Source organism: Amblyomma americanum, chromosome 1 (genome assembly GCF_052857255.1).
Source record: "Amblyomma americanum isolate KBUSLIRL-KWMA chromosome 1, ASM5285725v1, whole genome shotgun sequence".
Taxonomy (NCBI): Eukaryota; Metazoa; Arthropoda; class Arachnida; order Ixodida; family Ixodidae; genus Amblyomma; species Amblyomma americanum.
Window position 1 is genome coordinate 451,378,444 of NC_135497.1, and position 19,791 is coordinate 451,398,234.

General features: G+C 48.1%; 1 protein-coding gene and 1 pseudogene across 1 annotated transcript; one reads left to right on the forward strand and one right to left on the reverse strand.

Annotated features, from left to right (window-relative positions):
* Nucleotides 1–9,747: 9,747 nt before the first annotated feature.
* LOC144104345 (uncharacterized) lies at nucleotides 9,748–12,237 on the forward strand. The gene is made up of 2 exons (XM_077637292.1): nucleotides 9,748–9,793; nucleotides 10,140–12,237. Exon 2 carries the CDS (start codon nucleotides 10,197–10,199, stop codon nucleotides 11,139–11,141), a length of 945 nt encoding a protein of 314 aa, XP_077493418.1. The 5' UTR covers nucleotides 9,748–9,793; nucleotides 10,140–10,196; the 3' UTR covers nucleotides 11,142–12,237.
* Nucleotides 12,238–12,543: 306 nt separating this feature from the next.
* LOC144125767 (uncharacterized) lies at nucleotides 12,544–13,933 on the reverse strand (annotated as a pseudogene).
* Between the last annotated feature and the right edge of the window lie 5,858 nt (nucleotides 13,934–19,791).

Below are 19,791 nucleotides of genomic sequence, written 5' to 3' on the forward strand. Positions count from 1 at the left end.
ATGAAAGTCTGGATGAGGCGCCACATGTTCGCTGCTGAGTTGCTCGCGCGCTCGACAGCTTGATCCAGCTAGCGCCTCCTCTATTTTTACAATGCCTGCCGAATGTGGCCGATCCGACCGTCCAACACCCTCTCCTATCCTCCTTTCCTACTCTACCCCGTCAGCTAGCCCTGGCGCCTGCTGTACATTTGTGAGGGAGAGTGACCATCTGAGTGGCGCCTGACGACGGAAAACGGACGAAGACAGTTCTTGAAACGTTGCCTCTTTCTTCGTGAGGCGGCGCTCTGCATCCCTTATAGTAATCACGCTGCCTGTCAGGTAGGCGACCGGTCTCGAGGAGCGCGCGCCGCCGCCGCCGCTACTCGAGCCCGGCCGTGTCAGGAATTGCGTCATCGAGCGGGCCGTGCGTGGCGCTGCTCATCGTGGAGCCACTGCACGCGCTGCTTTTAAAAGGGGCCACAGAGTGTGGGGTACAGCAGTGTTAGCTACAAAAGATTGTGGCGACTTGTTCGAATCGTGTATCTATTTTAGCTACAGTGCTGAAACATTCCGGAAGAAGTACTGAAACTTCATGGCGGAAATGAGAAATCACAGGGCAAAGGTAGTTAGTATTAGGTTTGCTATATTGGCTTGTGTTTCAATCATGTTTAGTAACGAATATGAGAGAAGGAAAAAAACATATTAAATGTCGTCAATCCTCACGAGAAGGCATTTTTCTAAACTAGCAAGTATCAACAGTTTCAAGTCGTCGCTCTAGTTTTCCCAGGGTAAGCTGTCATCGGTGCGACGACACTATGTTTTTCTCTGTTCGTGGCATCTGTCCGCAACAATTGTTTTAAGAAACGAAACGCGCATTCTATTCTCAAATGCATCTCACCGCAAGTGATGCCAAAACACTTCCTGGCTGTCAGGTTACCGGCTTATCCTCAGTTTTATAATTATGCGATGATGAGATTTATTTGTCGTAGTATTCTGCTTAGCAGCCATTGCGTATTCAACCCACGACCGTGGTGGCCTCATTTTGGTAAACAGTGAATGGAAAAACGCTCGTGTATTGACACTTAAGCACACGTTAATCTGGAGGCCTGCATTATGACACGCCTCGAATACGGCATGCCCCAATTAATCAACCTATTATCGCCTAAAATGTTTGAATAAGGTTGTACACATGTAGTAAAGGCGTGCGTGCCATGGTGCTTCGGCAAATACAACGCGCTGCTTCGACGAGAACACGACGCGCGACAGAAATTTTAAGAGAGAAGGGCATTCTTGGCCAGCACCTCGCACTTTGTGTGATACTGTGCGAATTGTGAGTATTGTTGCTATAATAACATACGCGCGTCGTTTCAAAATAGCCGCTTATAAATTTTCATGAGAAATAAGATAACATGCAGCAGTAGTGGATGTTTCATGCTTCAAAGGCGCGGTGCTTTCCGAAAAGATGTTTTTGCGTTGCTAATTTGAGCTCGTGTGCAGCGTATGCAGTGGCTCAGGTTTTCGCGTCCGCTGAGGTCAGTGCACTCGTCGGCCATGTAACAAAGCTCCTTAAGCATCAAAACAGGGGTTTGCTCTGTTTTCAAGAGTTCAGTTCTTCACAGTTGCCGCTTCCAAACAGTCAGCTGAATTCCTTGCAGAAAGGTCATGGAGATTTGTGGGTCTTCCCCTGAAGCCCTGCTAGATCAAGATTCACAATGGCAAACGTACTGAACTTCATACCACGTGGAAGTCTTGGTTACTTTCACCACAAACCAGCTTCTAGACGATGTGCCCTTTCTGGTATCTGCTCTTCTTCATGCGCTGTTAAATAAAATTTCTCGTCGGGTGTAAAAAACATATTGGCGACTTAGGGAGGCAATAGGGGGGGGGGGAAGCTTCCCAAAAACCAGCGCCTCCTCTATTTTTAGAAATAAGAGGGCGCGCTGGGAAAAACAGTTAAGAGGTGCGTACGTAGGAAACTCACTTTCGGCGACTCACTGTACGGACGTTCTGCTCGGTGCTGACGGCAACAAACGGCTGAGAAATCGATACAAAAATGAAAAAGCGCTGGTAGAAGAAGAGGCAAATAAAACAAAAATCATGTACGCTTCAGCACGTGGTCAGACGCAGTCATCGTAACATCGATGAGTGAGCGTGACCAAAGCGAATTTTCATACCGACCGGTTCAGTAACACCTCGAGATAAGATACATGTTCACGTCTTCAGCTTCAAAGCTTGGAAGCTAGCTTTTACCTCGTATTCCTTGCTTCTTTTCCTAAGGTGATACAGTGCAGTCTGCGGGATTTCATTTTTTGTGCGCGATGCGTTACTGCTGTGTGCCATCGTGCAGGTCGAGGACAGGCAGCATCGATGCTAATGTCTCGTTTCACGAGATTCCCAGTGACGATGTGCTGCGTGCGCAATGGCTGCCAGTGATCGGACGCAAGGACTGGCCACCCAACTACGCGCCGTCTCGCTCCACCGTCTGCAGCAAGCATTTTCTACCTGAGGACTTCAGAGAGGGCTGCAAGAGGCGCACACTGAGAAAAGGGTCGGTTCCGAGTATTCTCATGTGCCCCGCCAATGCAAGCAGCGAGCTCGCCTGGAAGCTGCAGTTATATTACGGCCAAACGTCTGTCAGAGGCGGGACACGAACTCGACGAGGACGGCGTAGCAGTCAAAAAGCCTCGCAAGGAAGAGCTCCAAACCACCTGTGATGAGCTCTCTGTTGATGCTGCGGGAGGCACGTTTGGTGGTCCTGTTCCTTAAATCACCGGTGACCATATGGATGTAACCAGCTCTGTCGCCTCTTCAGTACCATCCTTGCACAACATCTCACAGGATTTTACGTCGACGGCTGAAGGAGCGTCTACAGAGCCAGTAACACTGAACGCGGTGACCGTAGTTACACCCTGCGCAGAAATGACCAGTTCGGCAGATGTATCTCGGCAACACAACCATGCACCCCCGAGCCCGTTTGTCGTGGGATCACCTTCTGTGAACACGCTTTTGGAACCTACCACTTCTTTCATCCCTGCATCCCACCCGCAAGCGATGTATACTGCAACAAACGCGCTTTCACTGCCTGGCAGTGGTCGGGGGAACGCCAACAGAGTGTCCGCTCGCCGAAACGTAACACCGTTACTGAAAAGAAGTTACAGCTGTCAGATGGACCCCATCAAAACAGGTTTGAGAATCGTGGTGGAACGCAGGAAATGGAAACGTAAAAGAGCCCTTCTACAAAAGATAAACACCCTTACGCAAATGATGGTACGTTACAAGGAAGAGGCGCGCAAGTTGAAAGAAGATTCTGGAGTGAGCGCATTCTTGATAATTGTAGAAGCTTCCATGGAAAACGATCTGAAAGCGTCATTTATGCACGATCAAGTGAAGAACTACGGACGAAAACGGCCGTCATGGTCAGATGCGACAATCAGATATTCGACCACCCTCCGCAGCCTCTCTGCAAAGGCATACGAATACCTGCGGTCAGAATGCCTCCTTCGTTTGCCTTGCCGGAGCACTTTGCAAAAGTACCTTGGATTCACAGCCGGACAAGTCGGTTTCAGTACTGTCGTAAGCTGCAGGCTGGAGGCAGAATTTCTGACCCTAACTGCTCCTCAGGCAAGAGTATGCAGCTTAATAGTTGATTAAATGCGAATCAATGAACGGCTGCTGTATTATAAGCAGCGTGACGTTTTTTGGGAGAAGTCGACATGAGCCCACAATTACAGCACTTGGTGGGCACCGAAAATGATGAACTTGCCAACAGTTTGCTATGTTTTTTGCTCTGTGGTCTTAGCGCACGCTTTAAGATTCCTGTCGCCTATTTCTTCACGAAAGTTAGCACCGGAGTCCAGCTTGCTGAGACCATGACGTACGTCATCAAGAAAACTGAAGAAATTGGTTTTGAGATCGTGCGCTTGGTGACAGACAACCATAAAAGCAATGTCGCTGCAATGGGCATCCTCTGCAAAGGGGCTGCCACGGCCATTGCTCCACACCCTTTGGACGAGTCCAGGCGCATTTTCCTTGCATTCGACCAGAGCCACATCATAAAGAATGTAAGGTCGCAGTTCCTGTCAAAGGATATGGGGGCAACAAACAGATTACAGCGACACCGCTGAAGAAGCTCTACAAAATGCAGCGATGCTCAACAGTGAAGCCGGTGAGGCTCCTCACGCGTCGCCACTTGTATCCGTCCAACATCGAGAAGATGAGCGTAAAGACTGCTGTACAGATTTTTCCCCTCCGGTTACAGCAGCCCTGGAATACATGAAAAGTCAGGCCGGACACACGTGCGATGCGGAGTTCGTGTTAGTGGGCCCAACGGTCGAAATCATGCTGGTAATGCGCCGGTGGTTCGTCCTCATGGATGTTAGCAATACAACGCAACACATTCACAAGAACGACCCGGACAGCCGACCGTTTACCGACGCCGAGGACCCGAGACTATAATGGCTCGAGCACGAGTTCATTTCTTGCCTGTCGATGCTGAAAGAAGAAAGCAGCCAAGACAGCTACCTCAGCAATGAGACACACCACACACTTTTGCTCACCACCAAATCGAATGTGGAGTGCATACGTTTTTTATTGAAGGACAAGGGCTTCAAATTTGTGCTCACTCGAAAGTTTTCCAGTGATCCAATTGAGGCATTATTCGGATTTTTGCGAAGGTCCGCTGGTTGCAACGACACTATGGATGTGGCCAGTGTAATATCAGGACTGGAAAAGATGCTAAAAACAGGCATCGTGTCTTCCTCGATGTCAAGCAATGTGAACTGCTCTACATCGTTCTGCAGTGTCACTGCCATTCCTGCTAAAGTGACTGTTGCGTTTCCCCTTCCGGTGGCGATGAGAGGAAACTACTTGATGATGAAATCGGGGTTTCTTGATGACCCGGTGGTTCTACTCGCAAACATTCACATTACTCAAGGAAAGGAGAAAGTTAACTATTTATTTACAACATAGGTAAAAAAACGAGAAGAAACAAAGCAAGGAGAAAACTATTTCCATGACTAAATCGTGTATTAGACGAATTCACCCCCGCTCAACCCAGATCGCTTGGTTTTAAACCCTCTGTCTCCGCCCTTAGCGGGTACAGCAACCAATAAGATAAAAGACCCATCTCGCCAATCAGTGGTTAGGGAAAGGAAAATAAGGATTTCCGCCAACTAATCACAGATTGGGGAAAGAGTGCTGATTAAACATTTGGGAAAGGAGATGTTGCAATCAAATAGACAAACAGCACAAACGCGACCACCCTCTCCCACGGCACGCACGGCCCAGCCGTTACCACTTTCCTATCTCTTTCGCACACGCGACAAAACGATCCCTAAAGTGTTTACAGAATACACCGCGCGAGACGAACACAGTCGTTACGGGAATAGTGGGTTTCCGGTCACTCGGCTAATACTCAGCCGTATCTCGCGCGCCCCCGAAACCTCGTCAACCCCTTCACAACCACATGTCGACAGCTGTACATGGTTAGCGTTTTTCCCGGCGGGTCATCCCCGTGACGGCGCGGCGTAAACGAGGACGTCCGCCGCACGAAGGGGAGGCAGGGACGGGACGGGCCCCTTTGTTGGGACTTCCGACCCCACTGGAGCAGCCTTCCTTGCGAACACAAGACCAACGAGTTCGCGGAACGGTCAGCGAACTCCACACCTCCCAACCAAGAATGTCACGCGGACACTTGCTGTCAGTGTGACATTAAAGTCCGGCCACAAGGTTCCAAGCAGCACTGCGCACACACATACACAGCCTCAATTTGTTCCGTGCACACAAGGTTAGGACACCAATCTGCACATTCCATAATCCACCATGTCAGATCGGTGCACCAAATTGGCAGAAATTACTTCTAGCCGCCTACATCTCGTAAAAGAAGTTCATGTTTATTTTTAGCTTTGTCAACAAGAGTGGACCAATATTTCAAATTGTCCGGCACAGCGCCGGTTGCAAAGGCTGCCGCCGCTATCGGATCAGTAGAGCTCACCGGCTCCCCGCGGGCTAAGAAGATTGCTTCTGCCATCGCGTCTGCATACACCCTTAACTTTAGTTTTACCGTCGGGTTAGGCCTGTCATCGGCAATTTGGCCTGCAGTTTGACATCGTGTTTCAGGCAGTGCTAGCTGTTTACAGCGTTGGCGGCCGGTGTTCTTCTCAGAGAAGAGCCTGCCCTCACACATTATCGTTTTACGATCACCTTCGCCGCCGAGCTTGCACACTTCTGATGATGGGGCAGGTGGCTCCATGTGGAAACCTACAGGAATGGAGGCATTGCCTACATCCACCAGTGTCCTATCCGCTGCGAAATTCTTTGCAGCTGTCCCTGTTAGCTCCCAATCTGATGCAGAAACATTTGCAGCTTCGGGACCTGCCTGACGCTCCACTGAAGCCTCGAGTCTTTCTCGAACAGATTCGTGCGAGATTCTGAAATGCTCTTCGACATTAGCTTTCTCATTTACTTCCTGCAGCTGCACCCTTTCTGCCTGCTCTAGCAGCGCGGACGTCTTAAGTGTTATCAACTTCCCTACACCTACAGCTACATCTGCTGTCGCTGCGCACAGTGTAAGCTCCAGCTGGCTAACCAACTCATCTGTGGCAGCTAGCTTACCATCACCTGCAAGGAGTGTGCCCGCTATCATATCCTGATTTACCACTTCCTCGCGCGTTCCCGCTGCTTCAGAGTTAGCTCCGACCAGCTCTTGCACAATGCTGAACTCTTGTTCACGAGAAGTACACTCCTGCGCCTCCTGGGTGTGCTATCAGACGAATTCAGCCCCCGCTCAACCCAGAGCGCTTGGTTTTAAACCCTCTGTGTCCGCCCTTAGCGGGGACAGCAACCAATAAGATAACAAACGAGCCATCTCGCCAATTAGTGGTTAGGGAAGGAAAATAAGGATTTCCGCCAACTAATCACAGATTGGGGAAAGAGTGCTGATTAAACATATGGGAAACGAGAGGTTGCAATCAAATAGAAAAACAGCCCAAACGCGACCACCCTCTCCCACGGCACCCACGGCCCAGCCGTTACCACTTTCCTATCTCTTTCGCACACGCGACAAAACGATCCCTAAAGTGTTTACAGAATACACCGCGCGAGACGAACACAGTCGTTACGGGAATAGTGGGTTTCCGGTCACTCGGCTAATACTCAGCCGTATCTCGTGCGCCCCCGAAACCTCGTCAACCCCTTAACAACCACATGTCGACAGCTGTACATGGTTAGCGTTTTTCCCGGCGGGTCATCCCCGTGACGGCGCGGCGTAAACGAGGACGTCCGCCGCACGAAGGGGAGGCAGGGACGGGACGGGCCCCTTTGTTGGGGACTCCGACCCTACTGGAGCGGCCTTCCTTGCGAACACAAGACCAACGAGTTCGCGGAACGGTCAGCGAACTCCACAGTGACCCCCAACAGTTGTTCGACAAAAGCTTTTTTCCCCACTGCCGCCGAGGAAAAACTATTGCAACTGTGCATATCTCCAAGTCATCGCCTTCCGGATCCAGAGTTAGCCAGCATCTCGATGATTGGCGGATACATCGTTCGAGTTATAACAGAAAACTGGAGCTGCGAACGCTGCATTCAACTTGTACAAAAGCCAGTCGGAGATTCGCCGATCGACTGCCTTATCAAATACCAACATCTTGGAGGGCTTAAATACCCTACAAAGGAACTTGTTTCTGTGTTGATGGCGCTTAAGGCCTTTGTGGTCGTTGTGCTGCAACACAGAAAGGCCATTACCAAGCCACTCAGAATGAGCGTCGAACACGCGGTTAAAGTTTTGATGAAGGCTCCTGTGCTGGTGTGTGACAACGAAGGCCTTGCTCACAGAAGAATGTTTTTAGAGCTTTTGTGCACGAAGTTTATTAGGCCCCTCCTTAGCAACCATGCCCTTGATATTACGGAACAGAAGTCTGTCGCCAAATTATACGCGAAAAAGCCACTCTCACGCAAAGTGCTCAAACTGTGACTATATGTGATGTTGAGGGTGCATGGATGTTGGTAAAGGTGGCATAACTTTTATTGCTGAGTCCGGCCAGCCATATATAAGAGCTAGATGAAGGAGCTAGCCCACTACAGAGAGATAGCTGCGGCTCCATCCGGGCGTTAGGCGAGTTTTGTTTCGTTCGCTATTGCGATTCGCTCGCGTACGAGGTGCTTCGTCCTGCTCCCGTGTACGAAAGTGGTTGTCCGAGACTGAGAATTTCCTTTGACTGTAAATTAAAGTTAATAGACAGGAATTCTGTAAGTGTAAATGGCTGTAGATGCAAAGAGTTGTAATTTATATAGCATCAGACACATGCAAAGTCTTGTATGTGTTATTACTGTATATGGTCAGAAATATATGTAAATAAACGTACGTAAACACCACCTTCTTTTATAGCTTCTATGCCGTGAATTCCTCAGCTCCACATAGATAAGCTTAAAAACTCCCAGACTTCACGCAAAACTGAGAGCAGCAGACGTAAGGCACATAATTAAATGGTGCCATTTTACTGCTGCTACAATGACAACAGTTTGCCAGCTTCGCGGGCCACATCATTTACCCGCACAAAACAATTTTCTTTAACAATGCGGCCACGATACGAAGTAAAGTAACAGCTTGCAACGCTTTATTCGTCTGCAACGAACAGCAAATATTCAGGCCGGGGGGGGGGGGGCACTTTGTTGACCGAAAGTGCGGTGAGGCGAAAACTTTTTGCGCGGTGTTGCTGCTTGTGTCGCTGATGTGTGGTGGAGATGTTGATTAAAGAGTGCGCAATTGTTTATGAATTTTCTAATATCTTTACTTGAATGTAACGTAATCAGCTGTGTGAATGTCTGCTTCTAGATCATATTTCGAGGTGGGGGGCAAATTTTGGAGTGGCATAGGCCAAATTTGGAGGTCACTTTCGTGTTCGTCGTTGTGAAATTAGGTTGAAAATCGGTTTTGGTCCAAATCTGTCGAATTCATATTTCGGGGGTGGGGAGGTCAAATTTGGAGGTCACCATCGTGTTGGCCGTAGTGACATTAGGTTGAACATAGATTTGGTCCAAATCGGCCCTGTAGTCATGAGCCTATAGTTGGTTTCGTATTAATAAGTGGCGCAAACACTCCAAGCAGCGCCTCAAATATGCCAGCCGCAATCGTCAAGTGATCAGCGGCGCGAACGCCTCAGCCCGCCTCTGCGAACAGCGAGCAAAGCTCCAGCCGCTGGCGCTGGAAGAAGCGCCGCGCCGCGGATGAAACGAGAGCTACACAAGAAGGGGTACGAAGCCAGAATCTGACAGACGCATGGGGTAGGAGAGGGGCAGAGCGATAACCAGAATGCCAACAGTGCGCGCCTATATAAGATGCCTTGCACGTGTCGTCACTTCCGGCCACATCAACAGCTAGCGGCCATGCTGCCGAACCATTCGCTTCGTCCGCTTCGTAGACCCGTGACACCGGACCGCTCCCGAGACGCTTTGAATTGTTCTTACATATTCGGACGCGATGCCTCCTCCTCAGAGGAATGAGCCGTTCAGTGCGAGTTATTTCTCTGAACTTGTTCGATCTGCGCGCGTACGCTATGAAGGAAAAGTGCAAACGTGCGACGGTAGGGACCCGTACACGCTGCGACTGGGTGTTGATACAACGATGGACGCTGATGTGTTACCTGCAGTGACTCACGGGAATATCGCGAACTATTTAGTGTACTCCTCTAGTTTTGTTACATTAGAAGAAATGAAAGCATTTAAATCATTAGAGGCGCATAACTATTTCACCAGCGGGTAGGTGAGAAGCCTATCTGTGGTGCGCCTACAAGACGAGAAGGTGCTTCTGCTCAGAGAGGTAAGCTCAAGGAACCTTTCTGGCATGTTTCTCAGTGAGCATACGTAAAAAAATGACCATTGGAATTTATGCAAATGAAAAATAAACCATGCTTCTGCCTGTGGCGGCAGCGCTTACTGACAGGAAAATTTCAGACGTCCGCGTAGGGAAATTTGCGGAGCATGGCGGTTAGTAGAAGTTTCACTGGAAAAAATGCAGTGATGAAGAAGATAAACTATGCCTGTCTGCTTACAATGCTGGAGCACTGAAAATTTGTTCTGTCCGAGACCACTTTGGTGTGCATATGCCCATTTTGTGCAAACAAAAAATGTGCACTGTTATGTACAACTTCACAACATTTTCGCAGGTCAACCATTCCCAGCGGCTCAGCGACCACCCACTTAAAGCCTGGATCTTATGCAAGATGAATGGCACTGTGCTTGTTGCCCATTGCACCTGCATGGCAGGTACAGGCGAGACATGCTCGCATGTTGGAGCTTGTCTCTTTGCTGCGGAAACTGCAGTGCGTATCAGGAACTCAGTTTCATGCACCCAGAAAGAAAACATCTGGCTGCCAGCCTATGTTGAAAAGGTGCAGTTTAAACGGCTGAGAGATATCAACTTCACTTCGTCGAGAGGGCGTAAAGAGCAGATTGATGGCACACGTGCTGAAGGTCAGCAGAAGAGGAGGAGGTTGGAAATCCCAGGACCTTCTCCAGAAGAGTTGAACGCACTTTATGATGACATCGGAAAAGATGGTGCAGTGCCAGCGCTTTTCTCTGTGCTTGATGATAGATGTGATGTGTTCCAGGAACCAGTTAAAAAGCCAGCATCACACCTAAGAAATCTGTTCACTGACGATGCGTTAGGCGACAGCTACGACGTACTCGTGAACAAAGCAAGAGAGCTCATGTCTACTTTAACCATTTCAGAGGGCACTGTAAAGGAAGTAGAGTCATTAACGAAGCAGCAGAGTGACTCTCCACATTGGTTCTCTTACAGAGCAGGAAGAATAACTGTTTCTTTAATGAAGAAAGCATGCCACACTAAAGCAGCAAATCCTAGTGTGTCCCTAATCAAAGAGATTTGCTATCCAGAAGCCCAAACTATGAAAGTGCCAGCTATCATGTGGGGTAGGAATCATGAGAAGGATGCCTTAGCAGCTTATGCCAATAGTGAAGGCACAAAACATGACAATTTCAAACTGTCAAAGTCAGGCCTGCACCTCAGCACTAGGTACCCTTTTTCTGGGGCTACACCAGATGCTCTGGTCTCGTGTAGCTGCTGCAGAAAAGGTGTGGCAGAGTTTAAAAATGCCCATACGTGCTTAGGAATGCAACTGCATTCATTGATGAAAACACGTGCCTGACTGAAGTTAATGGGATCATGCAGCTTCAGAAAAGCCATGCATATTATAAAGTGCAGACACAGATGGCTGTGTGCCAAGTGAAGTATTGCGACTTTGTAGTTTGGGCACGGAGTTTTCACATAGAACGTATCAAGTGGAATGAAGATTTCTGTGAAAACATCTCAATTTCAGAAAGGTTCTTTGTGAATGTAGTACTTCCTGAACTGTATGCCAAGTATTTCACCAGGCAGAATGACGGTGTTGGCACAACTGCATTGTGTAAACAGGCGTATTGTTATTGTAATGGACCAGAGACTGGCAAAATGGTTGCTTGCGACAGTGAAGCCTGCGTGTACAAATGGTTCCATTTTTCTAGCATCGGACTGACCCGAGCACCTAAAACTAAGCAGTGGCACTGCCCACAGTGCAGAGGAGGTGAAGAGAAACAGCGTGCTTAATTTTGGTTTTATTGCATAGGGTAGTGGTGGTAGCAGATGCTTCAGTGTGCTTCAAACTGCGTCCAACTTCTATGCATCTCTACAGCGGATGTTTAGTTCTCCTTTCCTCTGTAATACATATGTTTACTGTTATCACAAAAGCTCAGTGCATTATACCCTGTGCCCAGTTGCACTTCCCATGTGTTGCTTTGTTTGGGAAATACTGTCTGTCTGGGTTTATGGAGCTGTTGATAGCAGATCAGTGCAAGCCTAACCATACCAGTACCGTACAACAGTTTGTCTATAAGTGTTTTGAAACTGCAGCCAAAACAAGCAAATATGTAGCTTCGTAGCCTTTCACTTCCTTGCATCAAAGAGCTACCCACTGATTCCGCAACTTCATGTACGGTACGAAAAGGGCAGGTATGATACATTAACACATGATGTTTGCCTTGGACTTTGAGCATTGTTCTTGACAGTATAACTTGTCATATCCTGAAGCGTCCTTTAACATGCACCAAACAGCAAACAGGGTTTTTAGTGCATTAGCCCACCCAACATTCTTGACAGTACAACTTGTCATACCCTAGGTTTTCTTTAACGTGCACTGAACAGCACACGGGCATTTTTTGTGTGTTATCCATGCCAACCACTGGCATCCAACTGTTCAGTTGACCCAAAGTCTGTGTAATAAAAAGCTTTGAAGTCTTGCACCAGCTTGGCTACCACTCTGAGCAGAACCTATTGAACTCATTGAAGTTTTCACATATGAACTGTACACACATGGCAATGTTTGACGATTGAATGGTTTATTACAAATACACAAATTCAAATACGGAAAGAAAGGAATGTTTGAGGATGAAGTAGTTTATTACAAATACAAAAATGTAAATACAGAAAGAAAGAGTACTTGTTGGTCATGGCAACTGCTAAAATTAATTCTAAACACCTGATTTGCAGCTGCCAAAAATATAAGGACAGGGGAGAACCACATATACCTCCAGAAATCAGTATACACATGCATTCCTCGTACAAACTGCAAACCATACCAAACCAGAGCATTATAGTGTGCTGTACTTGCTTACGCCCACATCTCTAAAAGTAGGCACAGTGATAAAAAAAGTTTGTAGGATGCCGAATTCCAGAAAAAATTAGTTTTGTGTATTGAGGCAAAAAGCATGACGATATATGTATGCTCCATACCATGAGAAAATACCATTTGATTGGCTAGTGAGAGAAGGCACAAATAAATTATTTTCTGCTAATCTGGATTCCACAAACTTCTCTGTCCATGACCACATTCTTGCACTCGTGCATAAATCCCCAGTTATGGTGGGCACCCATCAACAGATTCGGGCACATTCTCTTTGCTCGGTTCCTTCAATGCTGCGACAATCGAAGGGCATAAATTGGACAGTGCGCAGCACACGGTCACAATTTTGTCGAGTGGAGTGATGCTGTCACCTTGTCGACATGTCACATAGTCAATCGGAAGGACAGACTTCAGCAGCAGAAACTTGTTCCTTATGAGTCCAATTACTCTTTCCACGTGAATACGTACATTAGCAAGCTTCCTTGTGCTTTCCACTTCTGCAGCCGACAGCTGTTTCTTGCCTTTTGTGTATGCTGGCAGATGTAGCCGGGGACGGTAGAAACCAACACTGTCTGCGATGTTAAACCCTTGATCTGCTAGAACAACGTCTCCAGGAAGCAAGTTGTCTAGGAGCCCGCAGTGTTCCGTGATATGTTTGCACTTACTCGGCCTCCCCAGCCCTCCGAGATGAACGTGACAATACCCTGTGGGGCGATCCCTATCAAGTACTTTGCAGTGTTGCTGCCCTTGTAAGTCGACCAAGTTTCACTCCTCGGCAAGTATGAGGACGGTCTCTCAATCTTGATTTCAAAACAGTCTATGATGACGGCCACATCACTGCCGAATGAATCATAGAATGCTTGCAGCATGGTGCGCTGCAGCGCACTTCGTTCGGGCCACATAATTTGAGACTTCAAGCGGCAGTGAGCTACATGAAGCCATTTGCCAAAAATGCGTGAGACAGTAGATTCAGGCACATTGAATCTGAAGGCCAGGTCAGCATTCTGAAGATTTAGCTTGATCTTCATCAGGAAGAATACAAATTCTTGAAACTTTGCCAGGCTGTTGTTCACACTGTGTAAAACAAATGGCTCTAGCATTTTGAAAATTGCAAGAAGCATTGTGAAGCTTGCCATCCCTGTGTAGAATACTACCTTGGGCTCTGAACTTCTCAATGATTCTTCGGTCATCTCAAGCTGCACCTTTTCGGAACGTGTAGTGTATACGCAGTCATTGAGTTTCATGCATTCTTGTTCTAATGCCCCAATGTCGCTCATGCCCATGTCTGTCTGCACATAAACACCTGGAAGAGAACGTTCATCGTTTAGCGCTCGTGTGAAAGAAAGAGCCAGACTGCAGGACGACCGCGTAATTATTTCTGAAGTTAAGGCTATGACGGCATGGTGCAAGGCCGACTCACCTGTTTCTTCTCCGGCGTCGACCTCCTCAGCCTGATGCGGCGATGGGGGAACATCGGGCACGGGTGCGGCGACGCCGCACGGCTCTTCCCACCCGGTCATCTCGGTCTCGGCACATCGTTTTCGCTGCCGTCGTTGCTGGCTGCGATCGTGGCGATCCGAGCCGACTCGCCTAGAGCTGTAGCCGAGATGCAATGACGGGGCCCAGTCTGGGTTCGTGTTGTCAAACAAATCGGCTGGCGCCCCTTCAAATCAAAATCAGGTTGTAGTCCTTGCTTCCCACGTTTTCACTAACATTTACTTCACGGCACAAGCCTCTTACCTGTGGTGAAGTGCGCTCCGCACACACGTAAGTTGGAGTTGTCCGGGCCCAAGTCGGCTCGCTTAATTCGTGACAGCCACAGTGTGCGCCGATTTGTACTAAGCGTCTTTGAACGCTCGCACTTGTCTGCTATGATCCTCGGAATTCGGTAGAAATTTGTGTTCGTCGGCTTCTTCTTTCTCCTTGAGCTGTCGCTACGGTTTGAGCAGCCAACTATAGCGCACAAAACCATACTGAAGCTGTGGAGAGACGCAGACAAAAACGACGCGAGCTGACAAATGCTTCCACACCGGCGGTAAGCTACGAGCGGAAAGACGGCGGTGGTTCGACAGCATGGCCGACTGGCATACGATGGACACCGGATGTGACGTCGGTGCAAGGCATCTATACGTAAGCATGACGCAAGCAGTCCAACCATCTGGGTAGCGCCGCAGCGCGGCAACTAACTGAAGTGAGGCGTACCGGCGGCTCCCATTGCGAAGCGGGCGATTCGGCTGGCATAGTAAAAATAGAGGAGGCGCTGGCAAAACAAAGGAAAAATATTACCTGACGAGTGAGGCGAGTGAGGGAGCGAGCGTACGACGGAAAACTCGCTTCTCATGGCAAAACGAAGTTATGTAAGTGGACGTGCTAGCGGCGATCAACAAAAACACTGAAAAAAAAACAATAAAAAACTCATGAACTTCTACCTCTGAAAGAAGCATGGACACGATGCTGAGAAGGAAAAAAAACGCTAGGAAACAGAGAAAGACGTAGATTCTTAACATTGGGGTGCTGTCGCTCCGTCGAGAACGACCTCGTACAGTCGAATTAAAGTCGTAAAAGGATCTTCCACTGTCTGACATAACGCCGTAGTTTTTCACCCAAGTCCCCAACGGTCGATTGGTGTACACACGAACACGTAAAAAAAACTGTTGCACTGTCGTACGGGTCGTAACGTTGGACGTTGAATCGTTGCTGCCCTTTGATATATTTATTGATACAATAATCGGGCCCGCTTATAACGAACCTGACGTCGCGTGGATTGCGTTTGTTGTATACGAATTACGTAGTAAGCGGAGCTATTCTATAGAGGACACAGTTTTCCAGTGTTCAATGCTTAGACACTGCACGAAAATTGGCGGATGTGTTGTGTTTATTTCAGAGGGGTGTTTTCAATTAACTGGTGGTTTCCTTAACGCTTGCCCTTTGTGACGCCGCTTGATCTGAAGCCCAGTTGAAAAATTATATACGTTTCGGAAACGGGAGAACAAAACAAGAGGACTGACGCGACGTCTTACTGGCATCATTGTGGCAAGCGCTGCCAACGCTAACGATGCCCTGCATCAATTAAGGCTATAGTGCGTTTAAAATAATCCCTGTGATGTTGAGTGAATGTTTTTGCGGTGTACAAAAGCACAAGGGTCTTGCACAGAAGCGGGAGGGCTGCGCAGGGCATGATGATGTTGTAATAGTTGTAATTGATGAAAAAAGAAAGCGAATCTTCTTTGGTGAATGTTTTTCAGTGCAACAAGCCATTTCCATATATTCTTTATAAAATATTATGCGAAAAATTTACAATCTTATGTCCAGTACAAAAACAAGCGGTTATTGATAATCGTATTTTGATGCGATGAAAAAAAAAGTGACCCGATAAAAACCGAATTATGGAACCTTTTGATGAAAACCTGCTTTGTACCCGAATTTGAGTTCAAAAAATGTCGCTCGATTTTTATACCTTCAATCCCGGAAACTATAACACCTGAAAACGAAGGACCGTAAGCAAAACTAATCGCTCTTGAAGCGTCCAATCTGACTGGTGGCTCGTCGCCTTCGTCGTCATCAGATTTGTGGCAGCCAGGAAATGCTCGTAAGTAATTACCGTTTAATGGCAGCATGGCTCTGCGATGACGGCGTCATCATCCGCACCGACGAAGTCATCCCCATAGCGAGGTCCAGCTACGCATGAAGTACGCACTGCCACAGATCCGCATGCTTCGCATTACGTGGATGTTCGACAACGTCACATGGCGTTCCTGGGTCTATAAACGTGGCCCCGTGGAAGCTGTTCGTGATGCACTCCGCAGTCAGTTCCATCCACGCGGCCTCAGCCATTTACACGGCGAGGAACAGAGAAGATCCCGCTCAGTCGTTTGCTGCCAGCATGCGTTGGATGACGCACCAGCATTTTCCCAACTTCAGCCCGGGAACATGCCCGCGACGACACCATTGTCCAGTGGCTGCTGGATCAGCGCCTCCTCTATTTTTACTATGCCAGCCGAATCGCCCGCTTCGCAATGGGAGCCGCCGGTACGCCTCACTTCAGTTAGTTGCCGCGCTGCGGCGCTACCCAGATGGTTGGACTGCTTGCGTCATGCTTACGTATAGGCGCGCACTGTTGGCATTCTGGTTATCGCTCTGCCCCTCTCCTACCCCATGCATCTGTCAGATTCTGGCTTCGTACCACTCCTTGTGTAGCTCTCGTTTCATCCGCGGCGCGGCGCTTCTTCCAGCGCCAGCGGCTGGAGCTTTGCTCGCTGTTCGCAGAGGCGGGCTGAGGCGTTCGCGCCGCTGATCACTTGACGATTGCGGCTGGCATATTTGAGGCGCTGCTTGGAGTGTTTGCGCCACTTATAAATACGAAAGCAACTATAGGCTCATGACTACAGGGCCGATTTGGACCAAATCTATGTTCAACCTAATGTCACTACGGCCAACACGATGGTGACCTCCAAATTTGACCTCCCCACCCCCGAAATATGAATTCGACAAATTTGGACCAAAACCGATTTTCAACCTAATTTCACAACGACGAACACGATAGTGACCTCCAAATTTGGCCTATGCCACTCCAAAATTTTCCCCCCACCTCGAAATATGATCTAGAAACAGACATTCACCCAGCTGATTACGTTACATTCAAGTAAAGATATTAGAAAATTCATAAACAATTGCGCACTCTTTAATCAACATCTCCACCACACATCAGGGACACAAGCAGCAACACCGCGCAAAAGGTTTTCGCCTCACCGCACTTTCGGTCAACAAAGTGCCCCCCCCCCCCCCCGCCCTGAATATTTGCTGTTCGTTGCAGACGAATAAAGCGTTGCAAGCTGTTACTTTACTTCGTTTCGTGGCCGCATAGTTAAAGAAAATTGTTTTGTGCGGGTAAATGATGTGGCCCGCGAAGCTGGCAAACTGTTGTCATCGTAGCAGCAGTAAAATGGCACAATTTAATTATGTGCCTTACGTCTGCTGCTCTCAGTTTTGCGTGAAGTCTGGGAGTTTTTAAGCTTATCTATGTGGAGCTGAGGAATTCACGGCATAGAAGCTATAAAAGAAGGTGGTGTTTACGTACGTTTATTTACATATATTTACGACCATATACAGTAATAACACATACAAGACTTTGCATGTGTCTGATGCTATATAAATTACAACTCTTTGCATCTACAGCCATTTACACTTACAAAATTCCTGTCTATTAACTTTAATTTACAGTCAAAGGAAATTCTCAGTCTCGGACAACCACTTTCGTACACGGGAGCAGGACGAAGCACCTCGTACGCGAGCGAATCGCAATAGCGAACGAAACAAAACTCGCCTAACGCCCGGATGGAGCCGCAGCTATCTCTCTGTAGTGGGCTAGCTCCTTCATCTAGCTCTTATATATGGCTGGCCGGACTCAGCAATAAAAGTTATGCCACCTTTACCAACATCCATGCACCCTCAACATCACATATAGTCACAGTTTGAGCACTTTGCGTGAGAGTGGCTTTTTCGCGTATAATTTGGCGACAGACTTCTGTTCCGTAATATCAAGGGCATGGTTGCTAAGGAGGGGCCTAATAAACTTCGTGCACAAAAGCTCTAAAAACATTCTTCTGTGAGCAAGGCCTTCGTTGTCACACACCAGCACAGGAGCCTTCATCAAAACTTTAACGGCGTGTTCGACGCTCATTCTGAGTGGCTTGGTAATGGCCTTTCTGTGTTGCAGCACAACGACCACAAAGGCCTTAAGCGCCATCAAAACAGAAACAAGTTGCTTTGTAGGGTATTTAAGCCCTCCAAGATCTTGGTATTTGATGAGGCAGTCGATCGGCGAATCTCCGACTGGCTTTTGTACAAGTTGAATGCAGCGTTCGCAGCTCCAGTTTTCTGTTATTACTCGAACGATGTATCCGCCAATCATCGAGATGCTGGCTAACTCTGGATCCGGAAGGCGATGACTTGGAGATATGCACAGTTGCAATAGTTTTTCCTCGGCGGCAGTGGGGAAAAAAGCTTTTGTCGAACAACTGTTGGGGGTCACTTTAGCAGGAATGGCAGTGACACTGCAGAATAATGTAGAGCAGTTCACATTGCTTGACACCGAGGAAGACATGATGCCTGTTTTTAGCATCTTTTCCAGTCCTGATATTGCACTGGCCACATCCATAGTGTCGTTGCAACCAGCGGACCTTTGCAAAAATCCGAATAATGCCTCAATTGGATCACTGGAAAACTTTCGAGTGAGCACAAATTTGAAGCCTTTGTCCTTCAATAAAAAAACGTATGCACTCCACATTCGATTTGGTGGTGAGCAAGAGTGTGTGGTGTGTCTCATTGCTGAGGTAGCTGTCTTGGCTGCTTTCTTCTTTCAGCATCGACAGGCAAGAAATGAACTCGTGCTCGAGCCATTATAGTCTCGGGTCCTCGGCGTCGGTAAACGGTCGGCTGTCCGGGTCGTTCTTGTGAATGTGTTGCGTTGTATTGCTAACATCCATGAGGACGAACCACCGGCGCATTACCAGCATGATTTCGACCGTTGGGCCCACTAACACGAACTCCGCATCGCACGTGTGTCCGGCCTGACTTTTCATGTATTCCAGGGCTGCTGTAACCGGAGGGGAAAAATCTGTACAGCAGTCTTTACGCTCATCTTCTCGATGTTGGACGGATACAAGTGGCGACGCGTGAGGAGCCTCACCGGCTTCACTGTTGAGCATCGCTGCATTTTGTAGAGCTTCTTCAGCGGTGTCGCTGTAATCTGTTTGTTGCCCCCATATCCTTTGACAGGAACTGCGACCTTACATTCTTTATGATGTGGCTCTGGTCGAATGCAAGGAAAATGCGCCTGGACTCGTCCAAAGGGTGTGGAGCAATGGCCGTGGTAGCCCCTTTGCAGAGGATGCCCATTGCAGCGACATTGCTTTTATGGTTGTCTGTCACCAAGCGCACGATCTCAAAACCAATTTCTTCAGTTTTCTTGATGACGTACGTCATGGTCTCAGCAAGCTGGACTCCGGTGCTAACTTTCGTGAAGAAATAGGCGACAGGAATCTTAAAGCGTGCGCTAAGACCACAGAGCAAAAAACATAGCAAACTGTTGGCAAGTTCATCATTTTCGGTGCCCACCAAGTGCTGTAATTGTGGGCTCATG

Excerpts from the sequence above, each read along its gene's own strand:
- LOC144104345 (XM_077637292.1), top strand. The coding sequence starts at position 10,197 with ATGAATGGCACTGTGCTTGTTGCCCATTGCACCTGCATGGCAGGTACA.